General features: G+C 59.3%; 2 protein-coding genes and 1 long non-coding RNA gene across 7 annotated transcripts in view; 1 reads left to right on the top strand and 2 right to left on the bottom strand.

Moving 5' to 3' along the window:
* The window catches only part of HDAC5 (histone deacetylase 5), a 34,712-nt gene extending 21,789 nt beyond the window's left edge, over nt 1-12,923 (top strand). For all 4 annotated transcript variants that reach the window (XM_068531617.1, XM_068531616.1, XM_068531618.1 and 1 more), the window contains 24 exons: nt 1,694-1,953; nt 2,051-2,195; nt 2,305-2,419; nt 2,703-2,833; nt 2,974-3,120; nt 3,210-3,322; nt 3,615-3,746; nt 3,967-4,189; nt 5,159-5,370; nt 5,644-5,952; nt 6,696-6,861; nt 7,691-7,824; nt 8,206-8,326; nt 8,795-8,844; nt 8,987-9,094; nt 9,465-9,520; nt 9,660-9,747; nt 10,677-10,796; nt 11,049-11,146; nt 11,319-11,437; nt 11,914-12,047; nt 12,313-12,397; nt 12,541-12,706; nt 12,798-12,923. In XM_068531617.1, the coding sequence (XP_068387718.1) occupies nt 1,694-1,953; nt 2,051-2,195; nt 2,305-2,419; nt 2,703-2,833; nt 2,974-3,120; nt 3,210-3,322; nt 3,615-3,746; nt 3,967-4,189; nt 5,159-5,370; nt 5,644-5,952; nt 6,696-6,861; nt 7,691-7,824; nt 8,206-8,326; nt 8,795-8,844; nt 8,987-9,094; nt 9,465-9,520; nt 9,660-9,747; nt 10,677-10,796; nt 11,049-11,146; nt 11,319-11,437; nt 11,914-12,047; nt 12,313-12,397; nt 12,541-12,706; nt 12,798-12,837 (3,272 nt within the window). In that variant the 3' untranslated portion in view covers nt 12,838-12,923. The remainder of the gene's footprint in view (nt 1-1,693; nt 1,954-2,050; nt 2,196-2,304; nt 2,420-2,702; nt 2,834-2,973; nt 3,121-3,209; nt 3,323-3,614; nt 3,747-3,966; nt 4,190-5,158; nt 5,371-5,643; nt 5,953-6,695; nt 6,862-7,690; nt 7,825-8,205; nt 8,327-8,794; nt 8,845-8,986; nt 9,095-9,464; nt 9,521-9,659; nt 9,748-10,676; nt 10,797-11,048; nt 11,147-11,318; nt 11,438-11,913; nt 12,048-12,312; nt 12,398-12,540; nt 12,707-12,797) is intronic.
* On the bottom strand, nt 3,787-5,221 carry LOC137755456 (uncharacterized). Its single transcript, XR_011072017.1, has 3 exons — nt 4,623-5,221; nt 4,293-4,475; nt 3,787-3,868 (listed from the first exon to the last, which is right to left on the bottom strand). It is a non-coding gene; the product is annotated as an uncharacterized lncRNA (long non-coding RNA).
* Nucleotides 12,924-14,890: 1,967 nt separating the features above from the next.
* Nucleotides 14,891-19,262, bottom strand: G6PC3 (glucose-6-phosphatase catalytic subunit 3). Of its 2 annotated transcripts, XM_068530358.1 has the most exons (6): nt 18,940-19,262; nt 16,937-17,043; nt 16,436-16,526; nt 16,120-16,238; nt 15,795-15,936; nt 14,891-15,560 (listed from the first exon to the last, which is right to left on the bottom strand). In XM_068530358.1, the coding sequence occupies exons 1-6, from the start codon at nt 19,155-19,157 to the stop codon at nt 15,197-15,199; spliced, it is 1,041 nt and encodes a 346-aa protein (XP_068386459.1). In that variant the 5' UTR covers nt 19,158-19,262; the 3' UTR covers nt 14,891-15,196. The 2 variants fall into 2 exon arrangements, with proteins under 2 accessions (XP_068386459.1, XP_068386460.1); XM_068530359.1 differs by lacking the exon at nt 16,120-16,238 and having other exon boundaries at nt 15,444-15,560.
* Nucleotides 19,263-20,259: the final 997 nt, after the last annotated feature.

The raw sequence follows: 20,259 nt of genomic DNA, 5'->3' as shown, positions 1-20,259 counted from the left end.
GAGAAAGAAGTGGAAAAGAAACAACATGGTCTGGCCCTGCCTCTCTCACTTCCTCCTTTCCAGGCAGTGGGTAGCTTGCCTTCCCTTTCCTGCAGGCGTCAGGAGGCTTTGTGGGGTGTGGGCTGGGCTTGGGGCTCCCTGCTGGCGTGGTGTTTGCCCAGTTGCCCTGGCAACCACAGGGCAGTGGTGGAGAATGACATTCAGTGACCAGAGGACAGTATACAGGGATCAAGAGGTCGAGACCCATCTTTCCCATAAGCCCATTGGAATCTTTTGCCACTTCCTGGGGCCCCTTGGTCCATGGTCCACGTGGGGGCCTGGACGCAAGGTCTTGGGACCCAGCAGGTCCCTCCACCCCTTTCCCCTTTCCCCGCGGGTTCTCCCTGGGACTGGAGTTCTGAGATCTCTGCCTTGGCTCCAGCCAGCCCTCCCTGCCATTACCCTTCTTCCTGTCTGATTCCCTTTCCTTTCCTGTCTCCTCCTCCCACCTCCTCCCTGCGCCTGCCCGCCCATTCTCTCTCTCTTTCCCCCCTCCCCCCAGGCACAGCTGCTGTTTGGCTCACTCTATATATAGCGGCATTTTCAGGGTAATTACAATAAAACTGTTGAAAGGAGATAATCCAGCAAAGGAAGCGAGTCTGACTCCCAGCCCCCTCCGGTCCCTGGTTTGGTGCAGCCCTGCACCCCCCCTTTTCCTGCGGCCTCCTGCTCCCACCCCACCCCGTATTCCCATAGCCTCTCCTGCCCGCCCCATCTGCCCTAGCTGAGTGTGGGGCAGAGAAAAGGGGAATGGATAGGGATGCCCAGAGGGTCTCCACAGGCCTCTCCTGGGCTTACTGAGGTCCCTGGCTGCTAGCCACATTAGTTCTAGAACTAACGTCTGTGCCTCGGTTTCTCCTGTAGTGTATAGGCCTCTTGGCAGGGATTGTGTGGTGTTGAGAGGTGAGGGGGAGGAGGCACAGGAGCGACGGTGGTTAAAAGTATAGGATTTGGAATCACATCTTGGTTCATTGATCACCTGGCTGTATGTCTTTGGTCACGTTACTTACACCTCTCTAAACCTCAGTTTCCTTATCACTAAAGTAATTCACATAAAATGCCCAGTGGCCTTAACTACCAATGACGATATTCTTTGTTGAACACTCATGATCTTCCAGGTACCCTGCTTTGCTTATGCATGTTTTCTTTCTTTAATAAATTTATTTATTTATTTTTGGCTGCGTTGGGTCTTCGTTGCTGCACGCGAGCTTCCTCTAGTTGCGGTGAGCAGGGGCTACTCTTCATTGCGGTGCGCGGGCTTCTCATTGCGGTGGCTTCTCTTGTTGCGGAGCACAGGCTCTAGGCGCGTGGGCTTCAGTAGTTGTGGCGCACGGGCTTAGTTGCTCCGCGGCATGTGGGATTTTCCCGGACCAGGGCTCGAACCTGTGTGCCCTGCATCGGCAGGTGGATTCTTAACCACTGCGCCACCAGGGAAGCCCTGCACGTTTTCTTAGTGAAGTTCATGGCTTTGATCTCATTTAATTAAGGCAGAAGGCTGTATCCACAGAGCAGAGGGATTTGATCCCCCCCCACCCCCATTCTCTTGGGGTCTAGTAGTCCTGCCTGGTAGCTTTCTGGGCCCCAGGCATGGCCGCCAGGGCCCGGTGGGGTCTGGGATGGCCCACTGACCCCTTCCTGTCTCTTCTCCCCGCAGTGGAGGTGAAGCCGGTGCTGCCAGGAGCCATGCCCAGCTCCATGGGGGGCGGGGGAGGAGGCAGCCCCAGCCCCGTGGAGCTGCGGGGTGCGCTGGCAGGCCCCGTGGACCCCGCGCTGCGGGAGCAGCAGCTACAACAGGAGCTCCTGGCGCTCAAGCAGCAGCAGCAGCTGCAGAAGCAGCTCCTGTTCGCTGAGTTCCAGAAACAGCACGACCACCTGACCCGGCAGCATGAGGTCCAGCTGCAGAAGCACCTCAAGGTGAGCGAGGGAGGGCGCGGGGGTGGGGGGCCACCCAGACCTCTGAGCCCCGCCCGGACCCGGCTCACCCGGCCTCGCTCCGCCTGCGCCCCTGCAGCAGCAGCAGGAGATGCTGGCGGCCAAGAGGCAGCAGGAGCTGGAGCAGCAGCGGCAGCGGGAGCAGCAGCGGCAGGAGGAGCTGGAGAAGCAGCGGCTGGAGCAGCAGCTGCTCATCCTGCGAAACAAGGAGAAGAGCAAAGAGAGTGAGGCCTGGGGCGCCCGGGGCCAGCTGGGACTCCTGCCCCGCCCCACGCCTCCCAGCCGTGGGGACCTGGCCCCAAGCTCCCGGCTCAGCTGTGCCCTGTCCCGCAGGTGCCATCGCCAGCACTGAGGTGAAGCTGCGGCTCCAGGAATTCCTCCTGTCGAAGTCAAAGGAGCCCACACCGGGCGGCCTCAACCATTCCCTCCCACAGCATCCCAAATGCTGGTAAATGGCCCTTGGCAGGCATGGGTTGCAGAGGTGTCCTGCTCAGGGGCTGCTTGGCTGCAGGATGGCAAGGGGCTCCTGGCCTGAAGCCATATAGGGGCCCTGTAATCTCTGCTAGGAGACGACACTCCCACCCCTGTTCGTCTCCTCGCTGCCCTCCCCAGGATCCATTTCCTATCCCCATATGCAGTGGATGTTTTATAAATGTAGATTGCTTGGTGGCTGGTCCAGCTGGTTGGGTGATAACCTACATCTGTTTCCATCCCCTCCCTCCACCCTGCAGGGGAGCCCACCATGCTTCTTTGGACCAGAGTTCCCCTCCCCAGAGCGGCCCCCCTGGGACGCCTCCCTCCTACAAACTGCCTTTGCTTGGGCCCTACGACAGCCGCGATGACTTCCCCCTCCGCAAAACAGGTGAGTGAGTACAACCTGGCCTCCCAGGATATGGGGGGGTGGGGGGGGCGGGCAGAGGTGGGAATGGGGAGGGGCCGGGCTAGGCTGCAGGTGTGTCCGCTTGTGTGCATGTGTCTGAGCCCTGGCTGCCTTCTCCCCAGCCTCCGAACCCAACTTAAAAGTACGTTCGAGGCTAAAGCAGAAGGTGGCCGAGCGGAGAAGCAGTCCCCTCCTGCGTCGCAAGGACGGGACTGTCATTAGCACCTTTAAGAAGAGAGCTGTTGAGATCACAGGTGCCGGGCCTGGAGGTAAGGGCTCCTCTCCTGTCCCTGTTCTGAGGGCCGGGGAGTGGGGGGTGGCTCCGAGCAGGCCCAGGTGACAGCCACTTCTCCCGTAGCGGCAGCCGTGTGTAACAGCGCGCCAGGCTCCGGCCCCAGCTCTCCTAACAGCTCCCACAGCACCATCGCCGAGAATGGCTTTACTGGCTCAGTCCCCAACATCCCCACCGAGGTACAGGCCTGCCAAGGGCTGGGCGGGTGGGCCAGAGCTGCTTTCTGTCCCGTCCGGCCTGTCTGGCTGAGAGTGCCCAGCAGGGACCCCTCTGCCTGCGTGGACAGGCTAGAGGGACCTATTGCCCCGAAGTGGGATCTGTCCCACGGGCCTCTGAATAGCTCTGATCTCTCAGTCCCCCCAAGGTGGGGCTTGGTGCAGGAAGTGGGGCGGCATTCAGAGCCCTCAGCCTTGGCCCCAGGTGACCCCCCTTTGCCTGCTCTCATGCTTGTCTCTCCCAACTGCTCCCCAGATGCTCCCCCAGCACCGGGCCCTCCCTCTGGACAGCTCCCCCAACCAGTTCAGCCTCTACACGTCTCCCTCTCTGCCCAACATCTCCCTAGGGCTGCAGGCCACGGTCACTGTCACCAACTCGCACCTCACCGTAAGTACGGGGAACATACCCTGTCCTCCCTCTGGCGTTGAGGTCTTCGGCCCTGGATGCCCCCGGCTGGGGCTGTTGTCCTCCCAGGGTCCTGATGGCGATCAGATGGCCCTCCCCCAGAGCTGGGGGTGGGCAGGGGGTAGGTGAGGGATGCTGGTCCAAAGTCGGCAGGACTGGGGGCAGTATAAACCCCTCCCTCATCCCCATCTCCTCTCCCCAGGCCTCCCCGAAGCTTTCGACGCAGCAGGAGGCCGAGAGGCAGGCCCTCCAGTCCCTGCGGCAGGGTGGTGCACTGACGGGCAAGTTCATGAGCACATCCTCTATCCCCGGCTGCCTGCTGGGCGTGGCACTGGAGGGCGACGCCAGCCCCCACGGGCATGCCTCCCTGCTGCAGCATGTGCTGCTGCTGGAGCAGGCCCGGCAGCAGAGCACCCTCATTGCTGGTGAGTGGGCGGGCAGCTGTCCAAGGAGGGGGTGTCAGGCCCCCCCATTCTGAGGGCTCAAGGAAGGACCAACTGTCAGGGAGAAGTAGCCAGGGATACTCACCAGCCCTGTCACAGCTCCCTTCCATGGCATCATTGATTTCTTCCATATTCTACAGACGTTATTGAGTACCTACAGCCGGCCAGGCACTGTTCCCGAAATCTGCCGTCGTAATGGAGCTCACATTCCAGAGCAGTGCTGTCCAGTAGAAATATAATACAAGCCGTATGTGTACTTTGAAGTGTTCTAGTGGCCACATTAAGAAATGTAAAAAGGAACAGGTGAAATTAGTTTTAATAACATGTATTTAACTCAGTATATCTAGGATACTATCATTTGAACATAGAATGAATATAAAGAGTTAGCAATGAAATCTTTTACTTTGTTTCGTACCGTCGTTGAAATCTGGTGCGTATTTCACACTTAGAGCACATCTCAATTGAGACAGGCCATGTTTCAAGTGCTCAGTGGTCACGTGTGGCTGGCAGCCATGGGATTGGACAGCGCAGCTTTGGACAGTCAGCCCATAAGTAGCTGGTGGCATCAGAAGAGGTTCTGCTTAAAAGACACGTGATCCTGGCCTCCAGGCTTCCCAGCTGGGTGGGATCCACGTCCATGATCAGGGAGGTCTTGCAGCTGGGGAGAACTAGTCATTGTTCTCGCACACGGGGGGCCCGAGACTGTACGTGCTCGTAAGTGAATCCAGGAAATTTTGCTGGAGGTGGTGGCTCTGAGCTGCGAGACTGTTCAGTTGTGGGGAGGAGGAAGAATGGGGCTCAGGTTTGGGGGCAGGGTGCTCCAGGCCCCTCGCAGGTTTTTCCTGAGTATGGAGGCGGCGCTGTTCCAGAAGAGGGAGAGTCGCGGGGTGGGAGTGGGAGCCTGGTGCCCTGACAGTGATGGTTACTTCCCTCTCCCCACCACCTCCACAGTGCCGCTCCACGGGCAGTCCCCGCTGGTGACGGGTGAGCGCGTGGCCACCAGCATGCGGACGGTGGGCAAGCTCCCTCGGCACCGGCCCCTGAGCCGCACTCAGTCCTCGCCGCTGCCCCAGAGCCCCCAGGCCCTGCAGCAGCTGGTCATGCAGCAGCAGCACCAGCAGTTCCTAGAGAAGCAGAAGCAGCAGCAGCTGCAGCTGGGCAAGGTGAGCCGGGAGAAGCAAACATCCAGGGCCGTGCTGGGGTCAGGACACAGAGGGTGCCGGGCTGGCAGGGGGCTGGCAGGGGGCCGACACCCAGGCCACTCCCCAGGCTGCATCAGAGGAGCCGCCTTGCCTTTTTCTAATTCACATCAAAGGTCTGTATGGGCTGGGCGGCTGCCTGCCGGGGAGAGAGGAGGGAAGGATAGAACCTCCTGGGCCACAGGCTGCACAGCTGCGCCCCCTCGCAGCTGATGTGCCTCCTTGCTCTGCTGCTAGATCCTCACCAAGACTGGGGAGCTGCCACGGCAGCCCACCACCCACCCCGAGGAGACAGAGGAGGAGCTGACAGAGCAGCAGGAGGCCTTCCTGGGGGAGGGAGCCCTGACCATACCCCGAGAAGGCTCCACGGAGAGTGAGAGCACACAGGAGGACCTGGAGGAGGAGGAAGAGGAGGAGGAGGAGGAGGAAGAGGAGGAGGAGGAGGAGGAGGAGGAGGAGGACTGCATCCAGGTCAAGGATGAGGAGGGCGAGAGTGGTGCTGAGGAGGGGCCCGACTTGGAGGAGTCCAGTGCTGGTTACAAAAAGGTGCCCCCTCCGCCCCAGCCCTTGATCACCACCCCTCTGTCCTCCCCCCTATCTTTCCACCTTTGCCCTTCCCTCTCCCCAGTCTGCAGTCTCCCGGCTGTGTAGGAACAACTTTTTAAGAGTGAAAGGGGAGCGGGAAAGAGACAAGGGGCTGTGGAAGGGAGGGAGCTGCTTGTGTCAGTCTCAGAGCTGTCTGTGCCCCGTCTGCCAGCCCCTCCCTGCGTCTGTGACTGCCCCCGCCTGTCTGTTTCAATGTGTGTGTGTGCACGCACGCGTGCATGTGCACGTGGTCTGTGTATATCTGCGTTTCTGCCTGCGTAGGGCCGGTTGTGCGTCGGTCTCTGCGTGCGTGTGTACACACACGCCCCCGCTGTTACTACAGTCTGCCCTGGTGCCTAGCACGCACTCCATTCATTGCGGACACAGCTGAGCCCTCCGGGCCTGACTCATCCCACCCCCTCTCACACCCCCGTCCCTCCCAGCCTCTTACCTCAATGCTACTCCGGTAGCATGACTCATCACGTGTCCCCCCCCCCCATCTCTCCCCATCTCCTCGGAGATGGAGATGAAGATGGCTAAGGCTGGAGTGTCTCCTGTCCCTGGAGGGAGGAGGGTCGGGGGAGGAGGCGATACAGAAGAGAAGGGCTGGATTCAGGCCCTCCACCCCCTGGGAGGCCACCTGTCCTCACTTCCATTTCAGACTAAGCCTCACCCAGGCTCCCTCCCACTCTCCTCCTTCCCAGGTGTTTGCAGATGCTCAGCAGCTGCAGCCGCTGCAGGTGTACCAGGCGCCCCTCAGCCTGGCCACTGTGCCTCACCAGGCCCTGGGCCGCACCCAGTCCTCACCTGCTGCCCCTGGGGGCATGAAGAGCCCCCCGGACCAGCCCACCAAGCACCTCTTCACCACAGGTGAGCCGTGAGCCCCGCGCCCACACGAGCTGTCCTCACATCGTGTGCCGGGGGCCTGTGCATGGCATCCAGCCTTGGGCATCGTGAAGAGATAAGATACAGCCCCTGCCCTGGAGAGATGGCCAGGGCCCCTCAGAGCATCCTGAAGGGAGGGAAAGCAGGCCTTGGCTCCCTCCCTCTGCGCCATAGCCACCTGTGGTAGTGGTGGCAGCCTCTGCCTCAGTGGGAGGGTGGTGAGTGTCCCTACCCGCTGGGGCAGCGTCTTCTTTCAGGGGCCCACCCCACCACTGCTGAGGGACCACCAGTTTTGTGCCCTTGCCACACAAGCCCTGGAGGCCTAGGTGGAGGGAGCCCACTGTCTCAGTTTGGTCCTGCTCTTCTAGTTCCCTCTCTGCCCTGTGAGGTTAAATGTGAGGCCTCAGTCCATTTCAGAAGGCTCTTCCATGTGAAACTGCCCTGTGCTGGGCTCTGAGGGGGCACAGATGCTTGAGGACAGTCCTGACTCACCAGTGGGGTGTGTCGGGGGGTAGAGGGGCAGCACACAGGGGCTGTGACAGGAGGGGGAAAGGAGGGTGTGCCATGAGGTCAAAACCGATGGGGGTGTCAAGGGCGGCCTGGTGGAGGCTTGAGGAGCAGGGGGGCTTTTGACAGGCGGTGGTGGGGGAAAGGGATTTCATGAAAAGAAGAGGGGCAGCTGGGGGGGCTGTGAGGAGGGGCTGGGACCAGGGTGGGCTGGGGAAAAGCTCAGTGAGCTCTGCTGAGGATGGCGGGGGCCAGGCTGTCACACAGCCCAGAGCAGTGCTGGCTGACAGGTGTGTCTCTGGCCCAGGTGTGGTCTACGACACGTTCATGCTGAAGCACCAGTGCATGTGCGGCAACACACACGTGCACCCCGAGCACGCTGGCCGGATCCAGAGCATCTGGTCTCGGCTGCAGGAGACAGGCCTGCTCAGCAAGTGTGAGGTAAGGGAGCCCCTCCTTCCAGCCTCCACCTCAAACCCAGCGAAAGCCTTTGTGTTTCCCCTATCGGGGAAGCCTCTGTCTGGGTCTCTTCCTCACTCTCTCTTCAACCCCTGACTTCAGGGCCAGGCCCCCCAGGCACCTCCCAGTGCCATCCCTTGTAGCCTGGTTCCCCCATGGTCCCCAGCTGAGTGGGGGAGGGTCCTGGACTGGGTCCCTGGGGGACCGGGGCATTCTTTCTCAGCAACCTTTGGATCTCCCAAGGCTAGAAAGTGGCTCCATGTGCCCCAGGCTGTGGGGCAGAGAGAGGGGCTGGGCCTTGGGGGAGCTGGGCCTGCGGTGCCATCCCTCTCACCGGCCTCTCTTCCTGCTCTCCCCTGGCAGCGGATCCGGGGTCGCAAAGCCACGCTGGACGAGATCCAGACGGTGCACTCCGAATACCACACCCTGCTCTATGGGACCAGCCCCCTCAACCGACAGAAGCTGGACAGCAAGAAGCTGCTCGGTGAGCTGGCCGGCCGATGGCGGGGGTGGCGTGGGCCAGGCCAGGCCTTCTGCCCCGGCGGGACGGGGGCTGTCAGGAAGACCACCACTAGGGTAGGCAGGTGGGTTCCCGTGGGTGCAGTTGCTACATTGCATGCCTCCAGAGGGCGCCATTCACACAGACTACAACATGCTGGTGGGATGTGTGCAGGAGGATAGGAGGTGACAGGTCAGGCCTGGTGATGGGCTTTGCCCTTCTCCCTAACCTGTCAGGCCCCTTTTTCTCCCTGCCATTTGCCCCAGAGGTAGGATGCCCCACCCAGGATGGGGGACAGACATCTCCCAGTTGGCACGGGCTGCAGAGGCCTGTCGTGTGCTGGGGCCTGGCCTTCTTTTTCTGTGATTGAGCTTCCTGCCCTCTGCACACCCCAACCTGCGGCTCTGGCAGTTGAGGCAACTTCCAGAGTAGCTCTGTCCCTCTTCCCTGCAGGCCCCATCAGCCAGAAGATGTACGCCATGCTGCCTTGTGGGGGCATCGGGGTGAGTAGGGCACCTGCCAGTGGGGATGGGTGGGTGGTGCTCCCAGCTCCAGCCCCTCCCTTCCTGCCCACCACAGCTGCACCCCCATTCTCGCCCTCCCCCTGCAGGGGGCACGCTGAAGCCTGCTCTCCTGCCCCCGCAGGTGGACAGCGACACCGTGTGGAATGAGATGCACTCCTCCAGTGCCGTGCGCATGGCGGTGGGCTGCCTGGTGGAGCTGGCTTTCAAGGTGGCGACGGGGGAGCTCAAGGTGAGTGTGTGTGGGGCCTTGGTCCTGTTGCCTCAGGAGCGGGGGATGGGGTTAGCCGTGGCTTTCCTGTCACTAAGGCACCATCCTCTGTAATCTCAACTCTCAGGTGCAGGCGTGGGGAGGAGGTGCCAGCTCCAGGCCAGCTCGGGGGTGAGGGGCGAAGAGGGAATGACCAAGAGGCACTAATGTCTGTGCTCTCATGGGTCTCACGTGGCCCTCGGCTGGCATTCCTAAAGGTTGTGGGATTGATGCTTATGACTTATGTTCTCATCCTGGCTTATGCTTCTCTCCTTCTGTGTCCACCCACTTCGTGGCCACCTTGCCCGCCTGTCTGCTTCTTGTTTCTGTCCCTCCGTCTGTACCTCTCCAGAATGGTTTTGCCATCATCCGGCCCCCGGGACACCACGCGGAGGAATCCACAGCCATGTGAGTGCCACCGCAGCCCTGCCCCAGACCCACTGCCCTCACACCATCTCCCTCTCAGCAGAGCTGATGCGCGTGTATCTGTGAGCAAACATCCACTAAGGCTGACGACCTGCCCTCTTCTCCGCTCACCCCCCCCCAGGGGATTCTGCTTCTTCAACTCTGTAGCCATCACAACCAAACTCCTGCAGCAGAAGCTGAATGTGGGCAAGGTTCTCATCGTGGACTGGGTAGGCAGTGGGCTGGTGGGACCAGGGTCAGCCTTCAGGAAGCCTCCACCCCAACCCCACGCCCTCTTCCTCAGGTGCCCCGTGCTGGGGCTGTTAGCCCAGCCCTCACAGTCCCATGGGGCCCCCTCCTCACTAGTGGAGACTCGAAGTGCTTTTAGGCCCTGGTCCACCTTGGCCCCCAGCCCGCAGCCTTGAGCAGCCGAGGAGATTTTCTGCCTTGAGTGGTAGAGACAGCTCCTGCCGTTGCTAGAGCCCCTCTTGACTGGGGGCTGACCGTGTGCCAGACACGTGGTGCTGCTTTGTGGCTGCCTTGCTTCCTAAGTAGTAGGATGTCCATTTCGATAAACGGAGACACTGGGCTGTTGGGGGACTTACCCAACCAAGGTTACTTAGCTTGGGATGTTGGCACTGGGTTTCAGATCAGGCCTGTCGGCCCCGGCATTTCTGCTCCTGCTGCCACGCTGTGCTTCTCCGCCCCTGTCTCTCACAGAAGAGGGAAAGGCCCCTACCGCTCGCTCCCTGTGAGGAGCAAGCCTCAGCAAGGAGGGATCTAATCTCTTCAAAGCCCAGCTTGGGCTTCAGAGTTCATAATGTTGGGTTCTTCTTCAGAATGCATCTGTTTGCTTTCAATTCCTGACTAGCCGTGCTGTTTCCCTCCACACTGCTGAGCAGAGTGGGCTCGCAGGGAGATCCACCACATTCGTCCCCGGGCTTTGTGTCTCCTCTGTGCAGTGCCATGTCCCGGCCCGCAGACCCTGGTTAGAAAAGTGTGGGGGCGATTCTGTGGCGAACGGAACACAGATGCCCTGTAGCTAGTGGTGGGCTGCACCCCCAGAGTCCACCACAGGGTCGGGGTGGGCCAAGTGGAATTTTGACCTTTGGGTCAGAGCCTGGGCCTTTTCCCTGATGCTTCCACCCCTTCCCACTAGGACATTCACCACGGCAATGGCACCCAGCAAGCATTCTACAACGACCCCTCCGTGCTCTACATCTCCCTGCATCGCTATGACAATGGGAACTTCTTTCCGGGCTCTGGGGCTCCTGAAGAGGTACAGCTCCTGGGCTCAAACGTGGGGCCCTCGGGGAGATAGCAGAATGGGACCTGGCAGGGAGCCATGGAGGCCCGTGGTGGTGCTGGTACCTGGGGAGTCTGGGCTCCTAGTGGGAGGACCACGCCAGCCAACTGCCCCTCCATGCAGAACAGAGGTCAGTGGAGTGAGGGCTGGAGGCAGGGCTGAGGGCGGGGCAACGTCTGGGATCCCCAGGCAGTGAGAGTAACCCCTCCCCCACCGTGCTGCCAGGTTGGCGGAGGGCCGGGCATGGGGTACAATGTGAACGTGGCATGGACGGGAGGTGTGGATCCCCCCATCGGAGACGTGGAGTACCTAACGGCCTTCAGGTGGGGACTGAGAAGAGCCGAGGGAGGGGTGGGAACCCCCGGGCCCTGCCGTGGGTGGGGCAGAAGGCACTCAGTTCCGCGAGGGTGGAGGGGGTCGGCTCTGTCGGGGGCAGAGCCGGGTGAGGCCTGGCCGAGCCACCTGCCAGGGTCAGCTTGGGCCCTCCCTTTGCAGGACAGTGGTGATGCCCATTGCCCACGAGTTCTCACCTGACGTGGTCCTGGTCTCTGCCGGGTTTGATGCTGTTGAGGGACACCTGTCTCCGCTGGGTGGCTACTCTGTGACCGCCAGATGTGAGCCTGTGGGGGGATCGAGGGAGGCTGTGGAGCAGGAAGATGGGGTCGAGTGGGAGGTTGGGAGGAGGGTTGAAGGCAGGTCTAAGACTTGGAATCATCCTGGCAGCATCCTCCCACTCTCCCTCTGCCAACCCTGGCCTTGAGGGGCAAGCAGGTCGGGGGGGAGTGTCTCCTCCAGGAGTTGTAGGGATGGAGCTCGCTGATCCCTCATGTTTCAGTGGTGGTTTTTCATGGTGCTCCTTAGGAGACATGTAATTGGATCTTTTCAGCCTCTTACGTTTTGTCTTTTATGGAGCATTTAGTCCATTGACATTGAATTTTACTATGGATATCTATTTGGGTTTAAATCCACCATTTTCTTTTGGGCTGTTTGTCCCATCTCTTGTGTTTCTTTTTCTCTCCTTTCTTACTTTCTCTTGAATTGAGTTTTTTCTTTAGCCGTTTCCTCTTCCTCCCTTCACCCGTCCCTAAAGGTTTTGGCCACTTGACCAGGCAGCTGATGACGCTGGCAGGGGGCCGGGTGGTGCTGGCCCTCGAGGGAGGCCATGACTTGACCGCCATCTGTGATGCGTCTGAGGCCTGTGTCTCCGCTCTGCTCAGCGTGGAGGTGAGGGGTGCACAGCGGGACTGGGGGAGGTGGGCCAGCAGGCCAGGGGGTAAGGGGCCAGCGAGGGAGGGTCCCTTTCCTGGCTCAGGCAGCACCGAGGGCCCTTGGGGAGGTTTTCCTGATTCCTGAGGACAGGTGGTGGCCAGGGAAGGCTTTCTAAATAGAAGTTTCCCCAGAAAGGCTATGCTTGCCCCCGTCATGGGGCTGAACGGCGGGGTGGTTAGAGGGGCAGCGACTCTAAGCCTTCTCTTCTTTCCCCTGCCAGCTGCAGCCCTTGGACGAGGCAGTCTTGCAACAGAAGCCCAACGTCAACGCAGTGGCCACACTAGAGAAAGTCATCGAGATCCAGAGTGCGTGGGCACAGGCAGAGGGACTCAGGGCCCAGCTTGCCAAGGGGGCGGAGCTTGTGTGACGCCAGGGCTAGGGCTGGGGGTGTCCGTACGTTTGGGGGTTTCTGGCTCTCCCTGACCCCCGGCCCATCCCTCATCCACAGGCAAACACTGGAGCTGTGTGCAGAGGTTCGCTGCTGGTCTAGGCCGTTCCCTGCGGGAGGCCCAGGCAGGTGAGACAGAAGAGGCTGAGACTGTGAGCGCCATGGCCTTGCTGTCGGTGGGGGCCGAGCAGGCCCAGGCTGCTGCAGGCCGGGAGCACAGCCCCAGGTGAGGTGCCCCCCACCTCCCTGCCCTCGCCCAGACTGGTCCCCCCCATCCCACATTGCTTCAGTGCCCTTCCCTGTGCTTGTGCCCACAGGCCGGCAGAGGAGCCCATGGAGCAGGAGCCTGCCCTGTGACGCCCTGGCCCCCATTCCTCTGGGCTTCATCATTGTGATTTTGTTTATTTTTTCTATTAAAAAACAAAAAGTCACACATTCAACAACGTGTGCCGTGTGGGTCTCTCAGCCTCGCCCCTCCTGCTCCTCTAAGCTGCCTCAGGCCCCCGCTTTCCCCCCACGGCCCACGCCTCAGCTCTAGAAGTTCGCGCCCTCTGTAGGGCGAGGGGTACCCCTTCCAGCCCTTCCCTCGCGTTGTATCCCACACCCACTTCCTGCATTCTGTCCTTGTGCCCCTTGGAGCTTGGGCCAGCTCAAGGTGGGCCTGGGGCCCAGATAGCACCTTCCGGTTCTGGGGTCCCCCTGAGTGAGGAGAGAACAGTAAGTTTGGTGCCTTGGCTTCAGCTGACTTAGGGGGAAATGCCTTAATTTCACCCTCCTCCCCTCTCCAGCCCCAGGGGAGGATCCGGAGGGTCCCTCTACAGTCTTAAGATGTAGAGTGAAGGGGAGGTGGGCTCCCGCCCTGCAATTCTCACTCTTTTCCCCCAGTGTCCTCACCATCTCCACACAGACCCCTCTCTCCCCCTCCCTTCTCCTAGCCTCAGCACCGAAGGGAAGCTTTGTGCTCTAGGATGTGGGCCTGAGGTCTGTGGGCAGGGCTGTTTTGCCTTACCCTCCTCAGGGCCTGTTTCCCCTTCTCAGGAGCTGGAGAGGGTGAACGCATGTGGGGAGGTTTGGAGCTGCACTCCTAGGTTCTGAGGGGCCAAGAGGAGCCGCAGAACCAGGCCTGCTCTCCATCTTACTCTGTCGGCCTCCCTGCCCCTCTGCTGGCACAGTCTGGGGAGCGGGGAGAAGGTGGTCCCTGCAGGGGGGCTCCAGGCTGGTGAGAGCCCCCCTGCTGTTCAGGACCAGATTTCCCCAGCCATCCAGCGTGCTGCAAGCAGAAGGGTCAGTGGCCCACCTCTCTCCTGGGGCCTTTGGCTTTGAAGCCTGGGGATGTTGAGTGGAATTTCTAGAAGGGGCAGGGCCAGAACCCAGGAGTCTGCCCTCAGCTGTAGCTTCCCTCCCTCCTGGGCTTCCTTTGTGGGCCACCAGCCCAAGGGAACGAAGACCAGGATGGGGCTGGGCACTGCTCTTTCTCTTTCCCAGAAGCCCTGCTAGCCTTCTTGTTTCCAGGGCTAGGAGCCCACAAGGCTTCTAGCGAATGCTCTCCAGCCTGTGGGAAACCAAAGATGGGAAGCAGCTCCTAGGGGGCTGAGTCTTCCTCCCTCCTTCTCCCCAACACCGCATATACTTTCTTTCCTCACGTCCCCAGGCCTCCACCAATCTGTTTACATATTTATTATCCTAATGGGGGCCTGAGCAGGGTTGAGGGAGCCAGGGGAGGGGCAGGAGTCCCACCACCATTGGTTCATTGTGCGCTTGTGTCTTGTGTGTTGTTAGTGTGTTCTAGATCCTCCTGGGGGATGGGGATGGGGCTGGGGCTGGGCCCAGTGTACCAGGCCTCCCCATGCTGAGCCCCAGCTCCGGGCCGCTTACCCTCCCTCTCCCCACGGCCGGTCTGGTTCTCATGTAAACCCACTCCTTGCTTTGTCTCCTTGGACATGGATTTCAGTTAAGTATTTTGTAACCTGTTACACTGTGTGTCCTTGTGTAAATAAACTTGTTTCTGACAGTGCCTTCTGGGGCCAATGTCTCTGTTCTCTGGGCTCTCAAATGGAGTTGAGGGTCTCATTCCCCCTCCTGGCCAAAAAAAACTACTCTTCTTTTCTCCAGCCCTTGGACTAGCCAATTTAGGAAACAAGAGGCTGGGGTGGGAGGGAGTGGGATCTCTGCCCTGTGGGTTAAGAACAAGGTTTCACTGAACGTAGCCACAGCATCTCCTGGGACCTCTGTGTGGCCTACATGGTGATGGTGGGGAGGGGGCCCAGGGCTGAAGGTCTCCCTGTTCCTTCTGACTCTCAGTCTCTGAGGGCACAGGGTTGAAGCGGGAGCAGAACAGGTGGCCTGGCAAGGGTTCCACCTGCAGCCACACAGGCAAGTCCAGTGGAGATGTGCAGAGTCAAGAGAGGAGTCCAGAGGTGTGGAAGGGCTTTATTGGGGCTGCTCTGAGCCCCTCACAGTGTTACAGGAACCCACTGGTCTCGCTGTTGCCTTTGCCCTTTGGGGACTTGGGAGGGAAGGCAGGAGGAGGACCAGCCTTCCTGGGAGAGAGAAGGCCCTTCTTTGGGGCTGAGACCAGGTGGTGGGAGAAGTAGAAAATTCACCATGAGCAGGGCCTGTTGGGGGCTGGAAGGGGACGGGGCTGCCTCCCCGGAGTGTGGAGGTCACGGAGTGTGGGCTTTGTGAGAGGGAAAGTGGCAGTAGGAGGCACCTAGAGTCAGGAAGAGCGGATGGGTGGTGCTTCCTGGGCACTGAATGTGTGCACCAGCCAGGGCACGAGGGCCAGGACCAGGCATGGCCAGAGGGTGTGCTTGAGGAAATTGAAGATGTAGAAAAGGCTGATCTGAGGGGGGTAGCCCAGCCAGTCCAGGGGGCCCAGCAGCCCCATGGCCAACACAAGGCAGGCTAGCTTCTGGCCGTGTCCCAGGTATGCCCGCCGCACCTGGGCATAGCAGGGGGAGTGAAGGGCGATGCCCAGACCCAGGGCGGCCCCTGAGTCGCGGCTCAGAGAGGCAAAGGGCCGGCTGTCCAAGTGCACCCACTCAGGCCGCTCACACCACTTAGAGGCTAGGTTGATGGACCTGTGGGGAGCAAGAGTCTTTGCCAGGAGAGAGATTCCCCTGGGTCGTAGAGGGCTGATGGCTCTCCACCCCTTTGGGGCCTACTGCCATGTTCTGCCGTGACCCCAGGAGACTCGATGTTTGTGAACGGCTAATGTGTCCCCTTTCAGCTACAACGAACCAGAGACCCACCAGGCCAGGTACAGGTGAGGCAGGACAGACCCCAACTTGCCCAAGCTTCAAAGCAGGACTTACCAAGAAAGATCCAGACCCAGTGTAAAGAGGGTCCAATAGATGAGGCTGGCACCCAGCAAGAGGGCCAGTGAGGTCAACCCGTAGAAGCTTAGCTCCCGCTCCGTGGGCACCCGGGGGGTCATCAGCCAGCCCAGGACAGCACCTAGGGAAGTGGGGTGACAGCAGCTTCAAGGAGTTTGAGGATATGACCCCCACCCCGAGCCGCAGGGTAGTTTGGCAGGAGAAGGGGGGCCTTGGGGTTGGCTGTACAATGGGAAGATCATACACTGGTCCTCCCACTGCCGATGGCACCCTCTGGGTCCACCCTGTTGCCCCAGTTGCTCACCAGTTATTAAGCCAGCCAACACCTGGTGAGGGAAATGTGCTAAGAGGAAGACCCGGGACAAGCCGACCGCCAGCAGGAAGGTGCAATAAGCCAAGCTAGGTATCACCCTCACCCAGCGGCTAAAAAGAAGAGAGGCAAATGGTTCAGGAGGTGTCCACGCACAGCTGGGCTTCCCTCAGCACCCAGGCACCTCACAGTTTGACCAGATGCCCTGGGGTCTGCAGAACTCCAGCTCCCAGGCTGCCCTGCTGCTGGGTCTTTTGGGTCCAGGGTACCATCACCCCTGCCCCCGTTGGTGGGCAATGCCAAGGTGTACCTGTGGGTCCGAGTGGCCACTTGGGAAGAGATGGCCGTCATTATGGGCCAAAGGGCTGCTCCTGTGATCATACAGTGTCCGGAAGGGCTGCCTGCCGGGGGATTCAGAAGCTTGTGGTGAGAGGATGCGGGTGGAACCCAGGTGCCCCTGGTGATTGCTCAACACAGCTGCCTCCCCGTGGCCGAGGGGAGAGCCTTCCTCCAGCACTGCCCCTTAGCTCCCTCTGCCCTGAAGCCTTCTTCATCCCCGCCTGAGGCCACTGCTCTCAGGCTTCTGCCTTGACCTCGGCTCTTGGCTTTACTCTATACAAAGTTGGCAGCTGGCACACTGGCACGGGTGCTCTTCTCCTATAATTCAACATGGTCTTCCCTGGGTTTCTTTGTTCTCTGGCCCAGTAACTGAGAGGCTGGGCCTTTAAGTAGGTTGCCCCAGCTGAAAAGTACTACCAAACACTCACCGAACCCTAACCACATTGGGAGAGGGAAGTTTGAGGCTTCTCACCTGGACCAGTTTCACAAGACGAGGGGAACTGGTGAACCTGGGCTGGAGCCTGGCTGTAGTACCCAGACTCATGGACCCACCAAAAGGGCCTGTCTCCAAACAGAAACCTAGAAGAGAACAGATGCAAGATGCCATTACACACACACACAGCCAGGGGAATGGGGGTTGAGGCAGAAGGACACCTGGAGTACTCTGGAGGGCTTACAGGCTGGAGTCAGAAAGGGTGTCCAATTCTGTGCCATTGCCTTGCCAGGGTTTTTTACCTTGGAACAGGAGAAAGCATGCTATTTTTTAAAAAGTGATAAGGAGGCAAGAGATTGTGGTGTGTGCATGTGTGTGCTCCGAGATGCTCAGAAGTCCCATTCTTATTAGCCCTCCCGCTGCAGGGCCAGCTCTGCTCTTGTCATCTATAGAGAGCCCAGGACCTGCCCCTCGCCTTCCCTCCCCAGACCCTCACTGACCCTCCTGCTTCCCCTCTCTCCATTTCCCAAATTCCAGCCTGAGTTACTTAGGTAAGCCTCTCATGTTTGAAAAGGGGAGTGGGGAATGGACAAGGAGGCTGAGAGAGAACAAGGAAGACAAAAAAGTTCAAAATCCACTGGCTTAGCCAGGTGCTTCACTGGACCCTGGGAAACACACTGCAGAGGCTGCTGTGGCCAGAAAGAGAAAAGAGGTGGGAGAGCAGAAGAGATGCTGGCAGGAAGCCAAGTGCTGGGGAGGGAGGTACGGAAGGGACTTGCCTCTCCCTGCCAAAAAGTGAGCCTGGATCACACACCAGATGCTCAACACATACTTAGGAAATGAATAGGGGCTCTGCCATGTGGGGGGCATTAAGAGTGTCTACCCAAGGGGGTGGTCTTAGGGGAACAGGACTAGAGAGGAAGGCTTATACAGACTCTGAGGAAGGAGAGCACAAAGCAAAGAGCAATTCAGTAGGAAGGAAATGATCAGACAACTGCTTTCCGTTTACAGTAGGGATGAAGCCCTGGCTGAGAAGAGCGGAAGGGAAGGTATTTTGTTTTTCAGCAAGTCATTCCAGCCCATCCATTCAAGTGTCTCCTATGAACCTCCCTTCCCTCCCCCAGGCTGGCAATCTGGCAACAGAGACAGTGGTGAGGGGTGAGGGGAGGTGCAGCTGCACACCCAGCGGGAAGTATAGCTCCCTTCTGCACCCAAGAGAGAACAGGTGGCACAAAGAGATACACCCCAAGGGCCCCACCCACTTGCCTGGGGTTCCTGGCTTCTAAGTCTGTGTGCAGAGCCTACTAGTGAATGAAGGGGAAAAGGGAGAAGAGAAAGTGTTCCCTGGAAGGCAATGCTTTAGCCCAGTGCTTTTCGAAATTTACTGGGCACACAAATCGCCTGGGGTCCTTGCTAAAATGCAGATTCTGATTCAGTAGCTCTGGCCTGGGGCCTGAGATTCTGCATTTCTAGCAAGTTTTCAAATGCTCCTTATGCTGCTGGCCATGGTCTGGGGGACCACACCTTAATCTGCAAGCCTTTTCTGTCCTTAGCCGCTAGTGTGAAGCCTGGCACAAAGCATGCTTCTTAAAAACTATGTCAAATAAACGAATGAATAAATGAATAAAAGAGTGAGTTGAGAAGCAGGACTTTCTGCTACTTAAGTCACCACAGATGCCTGTTAAAAAACAGATTCCCAGCCCCTCCCCTGGAGTTTCAAAATCAGTCTGTCTGCGGTGGAATGGGGTATTTGCATTTTAAATACGCCCCCTTAGGTGATTTCTCTGATCAGGCCCGTTAAACACTAGTTTAATGATTAGGATGGGGACTCTGAGGTCCAAGATGCACAAAGATGCTCATAGCGGAAAAGTCAGTGGCCACGGGGTAGGGGTGGGAGGTCTTAAGGCCATGGGTTCACTGTCGGGGGGTGGGGGGGGGAAGCCAGGCCTTTGAGGCAGCTGACGAGAGAGATCAAGGACTGCACAGGGCTCAGGGCCTTTGCGGGTGGGGGACCAGGACGCCGGAGGGCTTCGCTGTCTCACCACTTGAAAACGAGGTTGAGCCACTCGGTGATGAGGCTGATCCAGAGCACCGCGATGCCCACCCGGCGAGAGGCGTAGTAGGCCACGGGGAAGTAGAACAGAAAAAGGCTCTTGGGGTCGCCCAGAAAGGTGACCCAGAGCCACACGTTCTCCAACCAGGGCAGCTGGTTCTGCAGCGCCTCGGCCATCGCGATGCCGGCGCCCAGCGTGGACTCCATGGCGACCCCGGGGCCGGCCCGGCCAGGGTTTGAGCTAAGGCGGAAGCCGAGGAATCCAGGCGACCAGGAAGCAGCTCCTCAGGGCCCTCCAAAGCCCACCCTTCGGATCCGAGGCCCCGCCCCCTGGCGGTGCCCGGGAAAGTCCCGCCTCCCTGCCCCGCCCCCGGCAGCCCCAGGCTCGCGCGAGCCCGGCCTCCTGCCGGTACCGTTTCCTCCTCCTGCGCTCTTCCCGGGCCTCCCTCTCTACTGGGCAGCGCAGGGGACAAATCTTTTCGAAGGCGTTTCCGCAGAGCCCCACGTGGCTGCTATTGCCGGCACGTGGGCAGAGGGCGTAGAGGCGGCTCCAGCTGCTGTTCCGGGTCATGGGACAGACTAACCTGAGGGTCGGCGGTGCGTCCAGGGTCCCTCCTTTACTTCTGTGAAGATGGATATGTAATATCCCGGGCCAGGATTCCTGCCAGACCAGACCTTTCTCCTCCAGTACCGCTACCCTCCAAAAATATTTCGAGATCTCTTGGAGAGAAGGCTAGGGACAACCCCTGCTCCGGGGAGCCAGGCATCCCTGGTCGGTGCTGAAGCGGGCCCCTACGTTTGCACACACAGCTGGCTAATCCTCCCCCAGCCCAAGACTCTCCTGCTTGAATTCGTCTGCTGTTGATTTGGAGGCTGACAGATCAGCCTCTTGATTTTGAGGGGTCATCCCTAACGGCTTGAGAGTTGTTACGCATAGCACAGTCTAAATCACCCTTCCTCCCAGTTCTGTGCTCGCCTTGCCCCTCTCCTTTCGTCATCTTGTCATCTTGCCTTCCAGAACCCCGCTGGGCAGATAAACCATGAGATAGTAGCTGGGTTGGTAAAGGAAGAGGAGAGGCACACACCCACGACAAAAATTGGAATAATCCTTTGGAGGAACACACAGAAAATAGAAATCTCAGCTATTCTAGGTGAGGTCTTGCCTAGAGGCAGAGGTGAGGTGGGAGGAGACTGGTGAAGTGGTTCCTTCCTACCTCAAGCAACTTTCTTCTTGGAGAGTTTTTGAGGGGTGAAAATGAGAATGTAAATTTGGGTGCTTCTTGGAAAGAGATTAATTTCACTAATTAAA

This window comes from Eschrichtius robustus, chromosome 20, assembly GCF_028021215.1.
Source record: "Eschrichtius robustus isolate mEscRob2 chromosome 20, mEscRob2.pri, whole genome shotgun sequence".
Lineage (NCBI taxonomy): Eukaryota > Metazoa > Chordata > Mammalia > Artiodactyla > Eschrichtiidae > Eschrichtius > Eschrichtius robustus.
This window is presented reverse-complemented; position numbering and strand designations above follow the sequence as displayed.